Source organism: Xiphophorus maculatus, chromosome 2 (genome assembly GCF_002775205.1).
Source record: "Xiphophorus maculatus strain JP 163 A chromosome 2, X_maculatus-5.0-male, whole genome shotgun sequence".
Classification (NCBI taxonomy): domain Eukaryota; kingdom Metazoa; phylum Chordata; class Actinopteri; order Cyprinodontiformes; family Poeciliidae; genus Xiphophorus; species Xiphophorus maculatus.
Genome location: NC_036444.1, coordinates 2,909,321 through 2,925,808, shown reverse-complemented (window position 1 = coordinate 2,925,808; position 16,488 = coordinate 2,909,321). Strand labels below are relative to the sequence as shown.

At 39.3% G+C, this 16,488-nt stretch overlaps 1 protein-coding gene across 1 annotated transcript; it reads left to right on the top strand.

Moving 5' to 3' along the window:
- The first annotated feature begins 5,003 nt into the window (after nt 1-5,003).
- On the top strand, nt 5,004-14,967 carry LOC102230089 (protein-glutamine gamma-glutamyltransferase 2-like). The gene is made up of 14 exons (XM_014471988.2): nt 5,004-5,096; nt 6,278-6,448; nt 7,443-7,673; nt 8,452-8,570; nt 10,166-10,294; nt 10,619-10,796; nt 10,987-11,116; nt 11,910-12,013; nt 12,472-12,714; nt 12,905-13,050; nt 13,757-13,886; nt 13,968-14,128; nt 14,239-14,375; nt 14,459-14,967. The coding sequence occupies exons 1-14, from the start codon at nt 5,081-5,083 to the stop codon at nt 14,640-14,642; spliced, it is 2,079 nt and encodes a 692-aa protein (XP_014327474.1). The 5' UTR covers nt 5,004-5,080; the 3' UTR covers nt 14,643-14,967.
- The last annotated feature ends 1,521 nt before the right edge of the window (nt 14,968-16,488 follow it).

Below are 16,488 nucleotides of genomic sequence, written 5' to 3'. Positions count from 1 at the left end.
TTTATTTCTTACATTGTGTGTAAATTGTGAGACAGTTATTTTTTGTTTTTAAGCATATGCACTGACTGATGGCACTTTTTAAATTCCATTGTTCTTGTGACAATGACAATAAAAAAGATTTATCTATCTAAAATGCAAAATAGCTCTATGGTGAATTTTTTTTTTCTTTCTATCTGCTCTGCTATAACTTTAATTTTAATTTAAAAAGTCAGAAAAGGGTTCTCAAAGTTGTACAGTTTACTAAGTCGTTAAGGTGCCTTTTTTTTGTTACCAGCAACAGAAATGAGAACTGTCTGTGAAAACCTTTAGCTGTATTCAGCCAATTTTAATTATTCATTTACTAACAGATTGTCCAGACATTTCAGTTTCTTTGATCACCATCAACTGTTGGCTAAAATGTCACATTAATGTTTCATGTTGCTTAAACTAATACCAAACTTGCAGCACATTTAGAACAGCATACTGCATATCAAACATTACTTAAATGTTTAAAATTGAGTTAAACAAATTTAATGTAAAAAATACTTTACATGGAGCAGTGTTTCACTGGTAAATGTAGGAAACCAGCGCCCCCTGCTGCCAATAGCGAGCATTACCCTGACTGTTAATTGGACTAAATGTAATTGCAGGGCTTTATAAATTCACAATACACTTCATGACATTTTTCTAAATTGATTTAACGCACAGACACATAATTTATTGGGTTGTTTTGCTCCACAATAATACACAAGTGAACAAAATGGACAAAATGTTCCCTGTTTTCAAAAGAACTCCGATACATGAAACGCTGAAAATTAAACCATAACTCAGGGGTCTCAAACTCGCGTTTGAGATAGTTTGTGGCCCCCGCCTTAATATGAAAGTTTAATGTTAGTGCGGCCCGCGAGTTTGATATAATTGGCCCTTTTCAATCACGGTGGAGGATATTGCTCTCGGGGGCGGGACATCGGCCGGGCCTATGCAAATATTTGCATGCCGTACATGCGCAATTCCCGCGGCCGCTTCCGCTTCCCTGCTTCAGCATCCAGTCTAGAGCCGGAAGTTGCTGATCAGTGTAACGGCGCTGTAACGCTTGGGTTGTGTTTAAGGGAGGAGAGGAGGCGGCAGCAAAGGTCAAAAACTCACAACCAGGGGTGCCGTGATGGCGTAGCAGTTAGCGCGACCCGTATTTGGAGGCCTCGAGTCCTCGACGCGGGTTCGACTCCCGGACCGGGCGACATTTGCCGCATGTCTTCCCCCCTTTCCTTCCCCGTTTCCTGTCAGCCTACTGTCATAAAAGGGACACTAGAGCCCACAAAAGACCCCCTGGAGGGGTAAAAAAAAAAAAAACTCACAACCACACTGGTACTGGGAATTCCACAGTGTTGTCCTTTAATAAATGCGCTCTTCATCAACCTTACAAAGCCGGTTGAACGGCTGCTATATTATCAGACATGAAAATTGAGCAGCGTCCAAACAACCCGTAACATTACTAAAAAGTTAGGGAGCTAACATGTCCGTCTAGCACGTGTTTTTTTTTTTTTTTTTTTGGTTGTTTGTTTTTTTAGCACGTTTCTCCCACGCTTTCTACAGAGAAGCCGTGGCGCATACTTCTGACATCATTAGCAATACTAGAGTATCTTAAAGAGACACTACACAATTACGGCTGTTACAGCGCCTGACTACAGCCAAATATGGTAATAGGCAATCAGAAAGGTTCGGCTGAGGAGACCGTGTGTGTGAATGCGGCCCAGCCTCACCCAGACTCTACCTCCAGCGGCCCCCGGGTAAATTGAGTTTGAGACCCCTGCCATAAGTCTTCCAGTGGAAGTATCACAACCCTCCGTGAACATCTTTCCTTTTCTCTCTTTTTAGAAATAAAGGTTACCCCAACTGTATGATCACTACTGCAGTGGAGCTCTGTTTATTTATTGTATTTTAGGTCTTTTTATTCTTTAAAAATAGTTTCTAATTGCCGTCATTTTCTGTTGGAATGTTAAATGCTCTGTAAATGTTCTGGGAATGCAGCCAACGTTTTTATCAAGAAAGAATTGAAACCCCCTCTGCTACAGCACAGTGTGATCAGGAAGCTGGGGTCAGCTAAAGAACAGCTTTTCCTGAACATGACCACCACCAAATTCCACAGCTTTGCTTCACATTCACCCAGAACCAAATACATTCACTCCTCCCACACACACACACACACACACACACACACACACACACACACACACACACACACACACATTTACTCTGCAAAATGTCTGCTGTTCAAACACTCTTCAAATCTTCCTTTTTCTACATCGTTTTCTAGGTTGAGAAAATAATGTTCAGAATTAAGTACGACTTGTGATGCACTTAGATCATCTGCCTCTTCCAGCTGGCTATGGAAATATTTAAAAGTCTCCTTTCAGAATGAGCCGTTTTAAATCTAAATACGCTGCTGCTGGCCACAGACCCCAACTCAATGTTTACACTCACATGTTAAAATGACAGCAAATTAAACAGTTATACTTCTGTGAAAAGCAGAAGTGGAGCCTTGTGGACAGCCGACAAGAATGCAGCAAGTGGTGTCTGGAAGCTAAGTTGACAACAAACCGCTTGTTTTTTCCAGCAGCCGTTACGCAGCGCATACAGCTGAACCAAAGGTGCTGGAGCTTCGCTGGGGTTGCTAGGTAACAGGCAGCACATGCTGATTTATGATTCTGGAGGTTTTTGAAACCGCTAATTTTCCAGACACCAAAAAGTTTAAACTTATAGTGGCCTGGTGTTTTTTAAGCGCCTTTTCTGTTTCTAGAAGCAGTACAGACTCAAACAGAATAAAAAATTTTTTAAAAATGTGAATTTTGCATAATAAGTCCTATTTAACCTTGGGAATGCAACGTTACAGATATTCACTTTTACAAACCACCGTAGGAGATCTGGACCACATGCAGAAACGTTTAAAGCATTCTGCTATGTTGGAAGGTGCTAATGTGGTTTTCAGGGTAGAACAAACAAGATGCAAACTGTAGGAAGTGTTATTGAACTCTAATAACTTTGAAAAAGATGCCCAACTCTTTAAATATGTGATTATATTGTAGTAAAGAAATGCAACATCTATTCATATGCAACACAGGAGCAACTTTCAGTCTAAGGAAACTGGGCCGGTCAACTCCTCGTCACTCCCACCAACATTACGCACCTCCCTCTAACTGTTCTTAACATGTTTCCAGTGTATGTACATCGCGTGTGTATTGGCAAAGAACAAAGGGTGAACGATGCATTTTATTGTTTTAAGGCAGAGTTTATGAACTAAAGCAGCTGGCAAATGGGTTGGATAAGTCATAAGGTCCATGAAAGACTTGGAACTTGATTTCTTAGAATGTAGAAACAGGAATGGGTTTTCCAACTTAAATTAGTTTCCTACATTTGTTTCAACATTCCTTGGAGGAGTTTATCTCACTGGTCTTAGGGAGGGTCTTTACTACTTTATCATATATGAAACAAGGGGGATGACATTGCAGCAACCAAAGCAACATCTGTGGAGCTCCGGCATGCAATTTAATACTTGTTTAACTCACCTGCAGGGAAAGTTGCTCACCTTTCATTCAAACAGTCGGAGCATTTTTGAAAATTTCAAATGGTGAAAAACAATCTGTTTTGATGACATTTTTTCACACAGTTTGATTTTTCTTTGTAAAGTTCATTCTTTCTGTGCTGCAGCTCTAGATCTTTTATTCTTTACTGAAGTTCCAAAATGGTTAAGGACACATTTAGCTTCTGTGTTTGCCAGACTGCCGTTTGTTTTAGAACAGGAACTGTACCACATTCAATAGTGTTGCAACCTTGAGAAGATGTGTTAATCAGCAGTTTTCTGCAGCAAAATGCTAAAAACAGCCTTCCTGTGGCACAAAAGGTACAAACCCAAACAGAAAAAGGAAACTATAGTATGTCTGGAAGCATCAGCATTTATCCTTCCATTATTTTTATTTTTTGTTTGCAGTCACCTGATATTATCCTGAAAAACTGATTGTAAAAATCAAACCACAGTGTATAGTTTCTATTACTTTCTGCCTCTGGAAACAAATTTCAGACAGGGAAATTCATATTTCAGTAAAATGCTATCCTGTCCTAATGAATAGCTGCACAGAGCCAGAGCTCATAGACAATGAAAACCAAATGTTACTGAATGTAGAGCCTCTGCTTACCGTAACAGAGGACAGGCTGCATTTGCTTTTAACCCTTCAGCCACCTCTAAATTAACAAAACCTATTTTTAGGTCCCAAAATGGTACATCTTATAAAACTATAAGAAAAATTCCCTTCACCTTTATGGCTGTTCAATAGCCATAACGTTTTTCTAATTTTTTAAAACGTTCTTATTTTTAATGCATGTTTTGCCACAAAAATCTTAACTTTTTAAAAGAAACTGACCCAAAATATGCAAGATTTTCACCAAAAGACCAAAACAACAGCAACAACAATGTTGGCTCAAAATTTAATAACATTATGCGTTATTATTTTGGAGCAATTACTGACACTCTTTTCCTGAGGAACCAAAAATGTACACTTAATAAAGTGAATTAAATGTTTTTCTTTTTCCATTTTCACTTTATTAATTCTTTTCAAATGGACAAAAAATGAAAAGTGAAATAAATACTTGCCAAGTTTCATAAAATTAACTTTTAATCTGACAGAGATGTTGTATTTGTTGCTGCCACTTGGCAAGGACTCCCTTGGAAAAAAAAGGTTTTTATCCTGGCAAAATAAAGGTTAAATAAACAAAATAAAATTAAATAACCAAAAGATTATGTTCCATTTTGGGTCACCAAGGTGCCTCAAAGGTTAAACATACTATTGCAACACATCAAAGAGCCGTGTGTGTGTCAGGGGAAGTGAAAGTGAGAAACCGCTGCACACACCCACAGAGGAGCTCAGCCTTTTGAGAAGTGATGTCAGAGGTCAAAGAGGTCAAAGAGGGAAGTGAGGGTGAGTCAATGAGTGCATGTGTGTCAGGCAGGAGGGAGGAGGAAGGAGGGAGGGTCGACCCTCTGCTGTACAAATACTGAACCCAGCTGGACCCAGGAGGAGAAAGAGAGGAACAGAGGAGAATACACGCGATGTCCGACCCCAGCAGTAAGTGACCACTTTGCCATTATTACTGCTTCTTTTACTGTGCATTAGGATAATTCAGGGGGAGATTGTATTGTGTGTGCAAAAAAATGGTCTAATTTATGAGTCAATATGTCGTTGTGACCAAACCCATTCCTGCAATAAAGGCAAAAACAGCTTTTTATTCAGAGAGCAAAGATCTGACTGAGTAAGTTGACCTGAAGGTCACCACGTGTCCCTCAGAGCTACCCTGGCTGTAACTTTCTACTGTTTCTTTTAGATTTGATTTATTTCAAATGGGAAGAATTTGGGTGCAATAGGTACACTCAGAAAAGAACATTTAAACACCCCCAAAAAAATCCCAACACTACTTCTGCAGATTTCCGTAGATTAACACATAAACAACAGCAAGAACAAGCTCAGTGTTCAGCATCACTGGTTCAAAAATGCATTCGTGCCAAGCCTACGTATAATGCAGGTTTAAAAACAGCAGCTGACCAAAGTGTTTGAGAACTCAAGTACTGATAGAATAAGAGTTGATAGAGCACAGCGAGTCTCCTCTGCTCTGCTTTCTAGGCTTTTGGGTAGAAAACAGCTTTGGGTGGAAGAAAAGAACAGGAAGTATAATCAGATTGGTTGAAAAGCTACAATCATTTCTATCCCACAAAATCAAACAACTGATCCATTAGAATCTAGTCATTCCGACTCTAGACCAAACTTATAGTCATCCGACTTTCATCAGGTGTTAACAAGTGATTCTTCACTGCAAAAACACTAAATCTTACCAAGCATTTTGTCTAGTTTGTAGTTCAAATATCTTAGAATGCTTGAAATAGGACAAAACTAATATATAAGTAACTTTTTCATCAAGAATTACGAGCTTGTTTTAAGTAAATAATTCCTCAATATTGATGAAAAACTATTTGTTCTACTGGGAGATTATTCACTTATAACATAGAAAAAATTTAAAAGTGAAATAATCTGCCAGTGGAAAAAGTACATTATCGTGAATATTAATCCATTATTTACTTTAAACAAGCTCCTACTTTTTGCTGAAAAGTAACTTTTCAGTTAATTTTGTTTTATTTCCGGTGTACTAATATATTTACACTACTTAAAGATCCTTGGTAAAAAGTTGTGTTTTTGCAGTTTTTATTTTGTCAAAGAAAAAATGCATCTAACTCATCTCTGCTGGTTCTGGTCAGATTTCATTGTCGACGTGGACCTGAGAAGTCATGAAAACAACTTGGCTCACCGCACCAGGGAGATCGATCGGGAGCGCTTGATTGTCCGCAGAGGGCAGCCCTTCTCCATAACCGTGCAGTGCTCCGACTCTCTGCCCCCCAAACACCAGCTGGAGCTCGTCCTGCACCTGGGTGAGCTGACCAATCAAGAGAGATCTTCAGTCACTACACTGCAAAAACACAAAATCTTACCAAGTATCTGTCTCTAGTTTCTAGTGAAAACTAAAGTACAAGCAACTTTTCAGCAAGATATAGGAGCTCATTGTACATAGAAAATTCTTGCATACTGATCAAGAATTTTGAACAGTAATTCTGAATTCAGTCACTTAGATTACTGGCAGATTTTCTCATTTTATATATATACCCTATCTGTTGCTGAAAAGTTATTTCTACCATAGTTTTCTCTTATTTGTAACTGTACTAAGACATTTGCATTAGAAATTACTTGGCAAGATTTTGTGTTTTAACAGTGTGTTTTAGATGTAGATGAAACGTTTGTCAGTTTGGGTTTGTCATGCTGTAAGACAGTGGAGCTGAATCTTAGAGGAAAACTGGAGATTTGAAGTCATAGAAAGACAAAAACAGAAGCTGTTTCTGTTTCATATGGAAGCTGTTGGATGTTTTCAGGCTGAGAAACAGCGAGGATACTCACCCTTAAATTCCAGTGTCAGTAAAAAGATAAACATGGGAGGTTTCCCAGATGCCTTGTCTGTCTCTTGTCTTGCCTGAGCTGCATTTTATTTCCTGTGGAGCAAGATTGGAAACCCAGCGCCGTTATTTATTCAGACCACCTCAAAGACTGGCAACAAAGATGGAGTCATTTTTATCTGTGCTCACAGGCTCAGTTTGATCATCACGGCAGACCGGCTGACAGAGGGCTGATCAGTTGTTTGGTAGGAGTGAGAAAATGGTCATCTTGATCCAACAGACATCAATGTGTCCAAATTTCTTTTTTCTGCACACAATGTTTGTGGGATTCATTGGCTGTCAAACAAAAAAACCCACAAATTTTTCACAGATTGCCGAGGCCTCATATTTTCTTTAAAGGTGAGAAACTGTTGCATCTTGTTCCTCGATAATAAAAAAAAATCAACATGCACTGACTAAAAACTTTGTGTTTATACAGGTAAAAGAGACGAAGTGGTGGTTAAGGTTCAAAAGCAGCGGGGGGTCGGAGACAGCTGGTGGTTCAGCCAGCAGGAGGCTCAGGGGGAAATATTGCTGACGCTGCAGAGCCCAGCAGACGCCGTCATTGGACAGTACCGTCTGGTCGTGCTGCTGATGTCACCGGATGGACGCATCGTGGAGACAGTGGACGAAGTCAGCTTCCATGTGCTGTTTAACCCTTGGTGCAAAGGTAGAGGATGCTTCCTACAGAACTAATTTAAAAAACTATATTTTTGTTCGTCACACATGTTCATAATTAATAATTCTGTCATGTTATGTAGTTTGCTGGTGGGCACAAATGCAGCTGGCGGAGGAGCAGAGTCTTTTTTGTGGTATTTAATGAACAAATGAACAAAAATTACATAGAACACAGGGAGCCAGAGCAGATCAAACACAGAAATCCAAAAATGATGACAGGAAACAGACGGAAAAATAACAGAAGGAAACGGCAAAGAGTGAGAGGAGCAGACGTGTTTAAGCACTCTGAGAGTGACTGTGGCACAATCGACACAAAAATATTACCAAGTATTTTTGTCTAGTTTCTACTGCAAATATCTTGGTACACTTAAAGCAAGACAAAACTAACTTACAAATAACTTTTCACCAAGAGATATGAGCTTGTTTTAAGTCAATAACTCCTTAATATTGATGAAACGTACTACAGTGGTTACAAGTAAAATATTTTAAGGACTCATTGACTTAAAACAAGCTCATATATTTTGCTGAAAATTAATTTTTAAGTTAGTACACTTGAAGAAAGACAAAACTAAGATATTCGCACAAGAAACTATACAAAGAAATAATACTGTGTAAGATTTTGTGTTTTTATATAACAAAGTATACTTTGTGAAAAAGTATACGTTTTCTGATTTGCTGTTTCTGCAAACATTAGATGTTTAAACTCTTCTTTGTGCTGTATTATTAAGAACAGAAAACGTTGTGGCTAATTATGCATGTCTGTGTATCAGATGACGTTGTGTACCTGCCTGATGAGAGACTGCTTCAGGAATACATCATGAACGAAGACGGAGTCATATTCATGGACACCTGGGATTACATCAAAAGCATTCCCTGGAGTTACGGACAGGTACCACGCCCACACAGCCACAGATATTTACTGTGTGGATGGGTTGAAGAAGTGCTTGTGTCCGTCTGTCAGGACAGAGTTTGGCATGTGAGACTTTTCACAGCAGTGTGTGAGCGGCGACTCTGGGGTTTCGGCTGGATCACAAAACGTGTTTGTTGGACAGAAGAGACTTCTGGACAAGACGTGTTACAATGTGACCAGACAAACAGGATGACAAACGGACAGGACATGTCCTTTGTTTGCATAATCTGAAAAATAGTAAAGCCAAGATGTTCTAAAAGATATATCTGTTTGGTAGGCATTTATTTAAACACCAGCAAGTGGTTTCTGGATGATAAGTCGACAACAAAACATTTGTCTTTTCCAGCAGCCATTGTACAGCATACCGTGGTAAACAGACTAGGCTGGCCTTCACTGGGGTTGCTAGGTGAGTGGAAGTGCCTGCTGATCTGTGACATTACAATCTGGAGGCTCATTTTATAGACACCAATAAACACTACCTTATTGCCAGAAACCACCTGGGTGTTTTTTTTAAGTGCTTGAACCGTTTTTAGAATCAGTAGAAACCCAAAAGGAAGTAATAGAACATGAAAAATTGGAATTTTGTATAATACGTCTCCTTTAAGAAAAAAAAAAACAAAAACATAAAATGTCTTTGGCCTCATTTACATTGAACCAGAACAACATCTTCAACTGACCCTTTGCAACTAGATCACTTAATCATTCGAGGCGCCATGACGCAAGAAGGACGGGAGCAAATTGTTTTCCCAAGTTGTTTTTGTCCGTTTCTTCATGGCTTCTGCTCGTTGGAGTCGAGTTAATTTGTCTGTGAACGTAACACACCTGGTTGGGGCTCATAGATGGCGGTATTTACTAAAGTTTGAAAGAGCTAGCTTAGAAACCGACCCATACGTCCTCCCTCCTGATGATCAAATTACCGACTTTGCCTGGATTCACATTGCATGATTTATATCACTATGACATAAATAGGGTTTCCTTTTACACCGGAGCAGCCTCAAAAACCTGCAAAAGACGAGATGCTAACCAGTTTTTATTTACATACATGCTAGGCTACATGATGGTAGAGCATTTTCTCCATTGTTACTAAGGGTTAGAGGCGAACCTTCTCCATATTTGATATCTTTCTAATAATACTTACTTATAAAGTATATGAACGCTAATCTTCTTACCTTGTAAAAAGTGTTCGCTGCAAATCCACTGACAGTCATTATTATTGACGGCTGCTGTCCATTGCTGCGGTGTCTCTCATTAAACCTTCTACAATAAAATGACAAGTTTGGTTAGATTTGCATCCATTTTTAAAGTGAAATCAACTCAACAAAAGCGACATTAGGCTACCAGAGTTTTTTTTTACAGCAGCGCAGAGGTTGTTTTGATGTCCGTCATGGCGGAGCGGGAAGAGTTCATAAATAGCGTGACGTCACGCGCAAAGGGTCAATAGAGAGGTCATGGTGGTGCATTGCCGATTCTTCCTGCACTGTAAAAAAACCTTTAAGTTAAATCCACTTATTTTATGAGCATCAAGCTAATAGTTTTCATCTCATTTTCCTTCCCTAATGACGTTTCTTGACAAGTTTGAGGACTTTGTGATGGACATTTGTTTTGAAGTCCTGGATAATTCCAAGGAGGCTCTGCACAACTCCAAGATGGACATTGAGAGCAGATCTGATCCGATCTACGTCAGCAGGATGGTCACCGCAATGGTGAGGAACTCTTCTTCTCTGAAAGACACATGATGGATTCATAAAGATTAATACTGCACTGCACACTGCAAAAACACTAAATATTACCAAGTATTTTTGATCTAGAACACGTAAAATAAGACAAAACTGACTTAAAAAGTAACTTTTCAGTAATATATAGGAGGTTGTTATAAGTCAACAATTCCTTAAAATTGATTTTAAAAAATACAAATTATAAGTGAAATAAAATGCTAGTTGAAACAAGACATTTTGGAATATTAGTTCACTTATAATATGAGAGAAAATTATTTTGCAGACTTAAAGCAGTCTTTTCCACCTGTGCAGGTGAATGCCAATGGTGACAGGGGCGTGCTGATTGGGCGCTGGAGGGCACCGTACCTTGATGGAGTCGCACCAAATCGATGGACGGGCAGCGTGCCCATCCTCAGGCAGTGGAGCAAATCTGGCATCAGAGCAGTCAAATACGGACAGTGTTGGGTGTTTGCAGGTGTCGCATGTACAGGTAACAGCTTTCACTGTAAATACAGCTGTTCTACTGAACAGGTCCACAGCAATCTACGACAAATACATTACTATTTAAGTTTTCTACATGTTACTTGTAATGTAGTTTTCCAAAATCCCTTAGTGAAAAGTGACTAAATCCATAGGAAAAAACAACAGGAAGAAAGAGTGACAACAATGTTTCTTTATAGTTCTTCGCTGTCTGGGAATCCCAACGCGACTCATAACCAACTTCTGCTCAGCTCATGATGTGGATGGGAATCTGTCCTTGGACTTTGTGGTGGACTTTGAGAGCAGAGAGGAAAAGACAGACAGCAAATGGTAAGATCAAATCCAAACATTCATGCTACGCAGCCAACACTTTATAATTCCTATTGTTTTATTCATGGACATCAGAAGTTTTTAGAACCAAATTAGTAGCTATGGTTTCATCCACCATTTGTAATTTGACATTTTGAAAATAAATTTGCTTAATGGGGGAGAAGGGTGTTGTGGGTGGATGGATGGATGGATGGATGGATGGATGGATGGATGGATGGATGGATGGATGGATGGATGGATGGATGGATGGATGGAAACACACAATTAAAATAAAAACTTGATTTTTGATCAAAAAGTTTTGACGCAAGTATTGAAAAAGCCCGATAGTCAGCCCTGTCTTACAGCTAAAGGGGAAAGTGGCTGATTTTCTGACCTTTGATGAGTTAGGTAGGGTCAGTGAAGATGTAAGCATCAACCGATCTCCCAAAATGAAGGATGTCAGGGCTAGTTTATCATTGCACTGCTACACATAATGCAGTCAAGTTAAGTTTATTATTCCATGTGGTAAAAAGTTTTCTCCCAAGGAAGACCAGCTGATTCTACAGAGTCACTGACATTGCAGCAGTACTTCCTCCATCATCATTGCATGGTGCAATCCCTCACACTAATCATGCATGTGGCATCAGTGCAAAGTCGGTTTCCAAACAATTTCTAGTCATCCAGAGAGAGAAATATCTTTCACAAGAGTATTATGTAAGATTGTTGTCAATCTTTCCATGAGTGGACTTCCAAGCAAATGTTGAAATTATTCATCTGATAGTTCAAGATTTTTTTCTCTTTCTTTTGGTTTTAGGAACTTCCACTGTTGGGTCGAGTCCTGGATGAGGAGAGACGATCTCCCTAAAGGAAATGATGGCTGGCAGGTTTTGGACCCCACACCTCAAGAACTGAGCGATGGTACATTTCTGACTTCTTCTTATTTTCCAGATATCCTTTCTTCAACTCATGTGATTTTGAAATGTTTGAATTGAATGGACTGAGTTGTCAATTCACACATTGTTGCAAACTGCAAAATCACAAAATCTTACCAAGTATTTTTGGCCTACTTTCTAGTACAAATAAATATCTTAGTACACTTGAAATAAGATAATACTAACTGGCAAGTAAGGAACTTGTTTTTAAAACAATAATTATTTAATATTGATGAATAAACTAGTTCCACTGGCAGATTATTTCACTTGTAACAAGACATTTTCCCAATGCTATAAGTGAACTAATCTGTCTTGTTTCAACTGGCATATTATTTCACTTATAATTAGTATTTTTCATCAATTTTGAGACCATAAATACCTGGTAAGGACTTGTGTTTTTGCAGTGCAACAGCTACCTTAAATTAATTATGACCGTATTTTTAGGGGAGTTTTGCTGCGGCCCGTGTCCAGTGGCGGCTATCAAGGAGGGAAATCTGGGAGTGAAGTACGATGCTCCGTTTGTTTTTGCCGAGGTGAACGCTGACATCGTTTACTGGAATGTCCTACCAGACGGCCAGAGGCAACAGATCAGCACGGACCAGAGAAACGTGGGAAGGAACATCAGCACCAAAAGCGTTTATGGCGACTTCAGAGAAGACATCACTCTGCTCTACAAATACCCTGAGGGTCAGAGGCTGAGCAGAGAAAAAATTTTAGAATCTAAAACTGACACAATTATTACAGTTTATCTCAGAACCTCATATTTAGTTTCACAACGAGGCATCAGACTGTTGAGGCTTCTTCTTCCCACTGTGGCATATAATTGTTTTCACCGTGGGATTCTGAGTTTTACTGATACTTTTTGTTTGTTTTGCAGGCTCTGTGGAAGAGAGAGAGGTTTATAAGAAGGCAAAGCGCAGGGCCACCTTGCAGCCCAATGAGAGCGTAGAGCCGGCACAGCTCAGCCTGTCCATCAAACATCCTAACCCCGTGTTTGGAACAGACTTTGACGTGATTGTTGAGGTACACAGTGACAGGATTCTGTTTGTTTTCTTCTTCTGCAATGTTTTGGTTTGGCTCTCTAAGTCACATGTGTCAAATACAAGGCCTCTAAGATAACAGTTGTGTGGGTCAATATTATTTTATTGATAAAATCCAAGCAGTTTTTATCTGTGTACTGCCAAATTACATAAGCCAGCCCCTCCAGTTTTTCATGGAAATTCATGTAAAATCAACAGATCTCAGCATTTTTTGCAAGAAAAAAAATGCAAGACTAATTTTCTGCGAAAATTGTCAAAAATATTGGGTTGAAGTGATGCTAACTTCCACCTGTGAGTGGCAGTATTGTTTTTTTATTTCTACACTTCTGCCTCAGACTTACTTCATGTCAAGTTATAGTCTGTAATAGATTATGCGACTAACAAAAAGCACATTTAAAAACATCACACATAAGTGCAAGTATTGCAACATTTCTAGCAAATATTTATAAATTAGTACCAGAAAATCTTAGATTTTTATTGCAAAAAAAAAAAAGCGAAATTCTGGGGGGACTGATTGACATGAATTTTAAGAAGAACTTATCAAATGCAGAGGCAGCTCTGTTTTTTTTTTTATTGGTTTTATCAATATATTCTAGTACAGCCGCCCCTTTAAGAACATTCGTGCACAAAATGAAAACAAGTTTGATAACCCTCCTCTAAGTGATGAATGATGTCTGTTCTGTTCATAGGTGAAGAATGAAGGAGGAGATGATGCTAACGTTCATCTGACGGTGCACGCTATGGCTGTCACTTACAACTCTCTCCACCAGGGGGAGTGCCAGAGGCAGATGAACAACGTGACTGTGTCGGCTCAGAACGGTCAGCAGAGCCCTGATGTAAAAATCAGTGATCTAACTGCAGAGTCTGATTGTTTTCTTCTCTCATGCTCTGTGCGTTTAGCTCATAAAGAAGTGCTGCGTTTCCGCTACGACGACTACGCCAAGTGTGTCTCTGACCATCACCTGATCAGGGTGAAAGCACTGGCTGAAGCTCAGGGGAACAGTTTGCCCATCATGGCTGTGGCGGACATCCCACTGAGCTTACCTGAGCTCCACATTCAGGTGAGCAAACAACCTAAGGAACAACACAAAAGCCCAAACACAAGCATATATAATCCAAACATTTTGGTGTAAACAAAATAAAAGTAAAGACTTTCTGCGTTTTCTCCAAGGTTCTTGGGAAGGCTTTTGTTTGGGAACAGCTGACGGCCTCTATCTCCTTCACCAATCCGCTGCCAGTCCCTCTGACTGGTGGTGTGTTCACCCTGGAGGGGGCTGGCCTGCTGTCTGACACTCACATCTACGTCGAGTACGGAATAAATACAGATTAAAACGGAAGCAGAATTAACCCTCTCCTTGCTCACCCTGTTCTCTTTTTGTTTCTTTTTTCAGTGGTGTCATTTCTCCAGGCCAGAAGGTGTCGGTGAAAATCGCCTTCACCCCGATGAGAACCGGGGTCAGGAAGCTGCTGGTGGACTTCGACTCTGACAGGCTGAAGGACGTCAAGGGAGTCATCTCTGTGGTTGTTAGAAAGAAATACAGGAATACCTTGCCTGTTTTGAGTGGAAGGTTTTAGGAAATACGTCTAATATAGGGAGACCTATAAAGACTTTACCATCCAACATTTAATGCTTACACCTGGTTTGTATTCAGTTGAACCCAGGATATAAAAGTTATCTGTAATGGGCCATGAAATATATATTCTTATAATATATATAGACTTTGAAAATTCAATATGGCTGATGTGCTTTTATTCACAAAAGGTGTTGCAGTAAAAACTGTTGTATGCACTTTACATGGTTTTTATCCCCTTATATCAGTCATGCGCCTAGAACTATATGATCTGTACCTGTGAATGTATTCATTTAGTGTTTGGATACAATAAATGTAGAGAAATGTTTTGTTTTTGTTTGTTGTGTTGCTGAAATGAGTTAGAAACCTTTAGGAAATCCAGCTGGGTTTATGTTTTTCTCTCACCATGCATCTCTTCCCAACCATGTTCCTGAGTTCGATCCATCTCCACTTCTTTTTCAGGCTCCTTATCTGGGTCAGGCAGTCTCTGTCACTCTGCTCCAGTGCTTTTCTTGGCTGCTCAGAAATGTGTCACTTTTTCCAGCCCACTGATGGAGAGATGTCACAGGCTTCACAGGTCTAAAGGACAGGTTGGACTGATGTTCAGCTCGCTTAAATAAATCCTGCTGCTTCATTAAGGGAAATTAAACTCAATTTGAAGTTGTTACAGCAGAATAAATATCTGAAAAGAAGGAGCCGTCATCTCTGCATCTACTTTAATAGCTGCACTTGTCGTTCAGTTATGCAACCACTGGGGGGCAGGCCTCCACTTTCACTGGTTTCTTAACATTTTAGCTGCCAAGTAACATAATTTTGCTCACAAATGTTCACAAGTATATAAATTATGTCCAAGTGAGTATCATTAACAGAGAACAATCAAACCATGAGGATTTGGGGGTAATGTATCCCTGCTCTTTAGCATTTGCATAAAAAAACTGATTTAAACTAGAAAATCAATTATATTTCACATGCTAAACATGTATGTTACAAAAACATGGTAACAAATGATAAAGAATGATTTTAGTGTTAAAATAATCTGCTAAAGAATCAGTCTAAACAACAAGACATTTGTTTAGGCCCAAGGATCATTCAGATACAACAATATTACTCATTGACCTTTGGTAATAGAAACCTTTAAACTGTAACAAAGAACATCAATGCAGCCTGAGGAAGTAGTTCACATTGTGTTGGAAGGTCATGATTCAACGTAAACGCAACAATTATTTTATTTTAAACGATGAACTGGAGATTTCTCTGTAGTACTGACTGAGTTTCTTCAGTCTGTTAGTTAAAAATCCCAAAGTGTGGCTTTCTCTAGTTACTCTGGATCCTTGTGTTCTGAAAAATGTTCCGTTGTGGTTCCATTATTATTGTGTTTCTTCTGTTCACCCACAGCCACTCAAAAATCCATCACCTATTCCACATCCATCAGTCAGTTCTCCCAACCCTCAGGTTACATTCAGTGTGACTTGATTCTCCTACAACTCTGCTCTAATGTTGGGTAGATCAGGGTTAATTGCCATTTTTACTGATCTCAACCGAAGCGTCCCACAACAATAAGCATTAATGCAAGAATCAACAAAGAGCAAAAGACTATCAGACACTTTAAAAACACCTGGCCATTTTTTGGCAATGAGTTAAAGTTTTTTGATGTCTAGAAGATGAGCCGTTTCAAAAAACCTTAATAGTCAGTAAGTGACGACTGAGGAATCATGTACTGTACCGTTACCAAGCAACCAGAGCTCCAGCATGTTTGGTCACTTGGTTTTACCGCTGTATGAACTGTGCAATGGCTGCTGGAAAGACAAGTGTTTTGTTGTTTAGTTATCATCAAGAAACCACTTGCATTC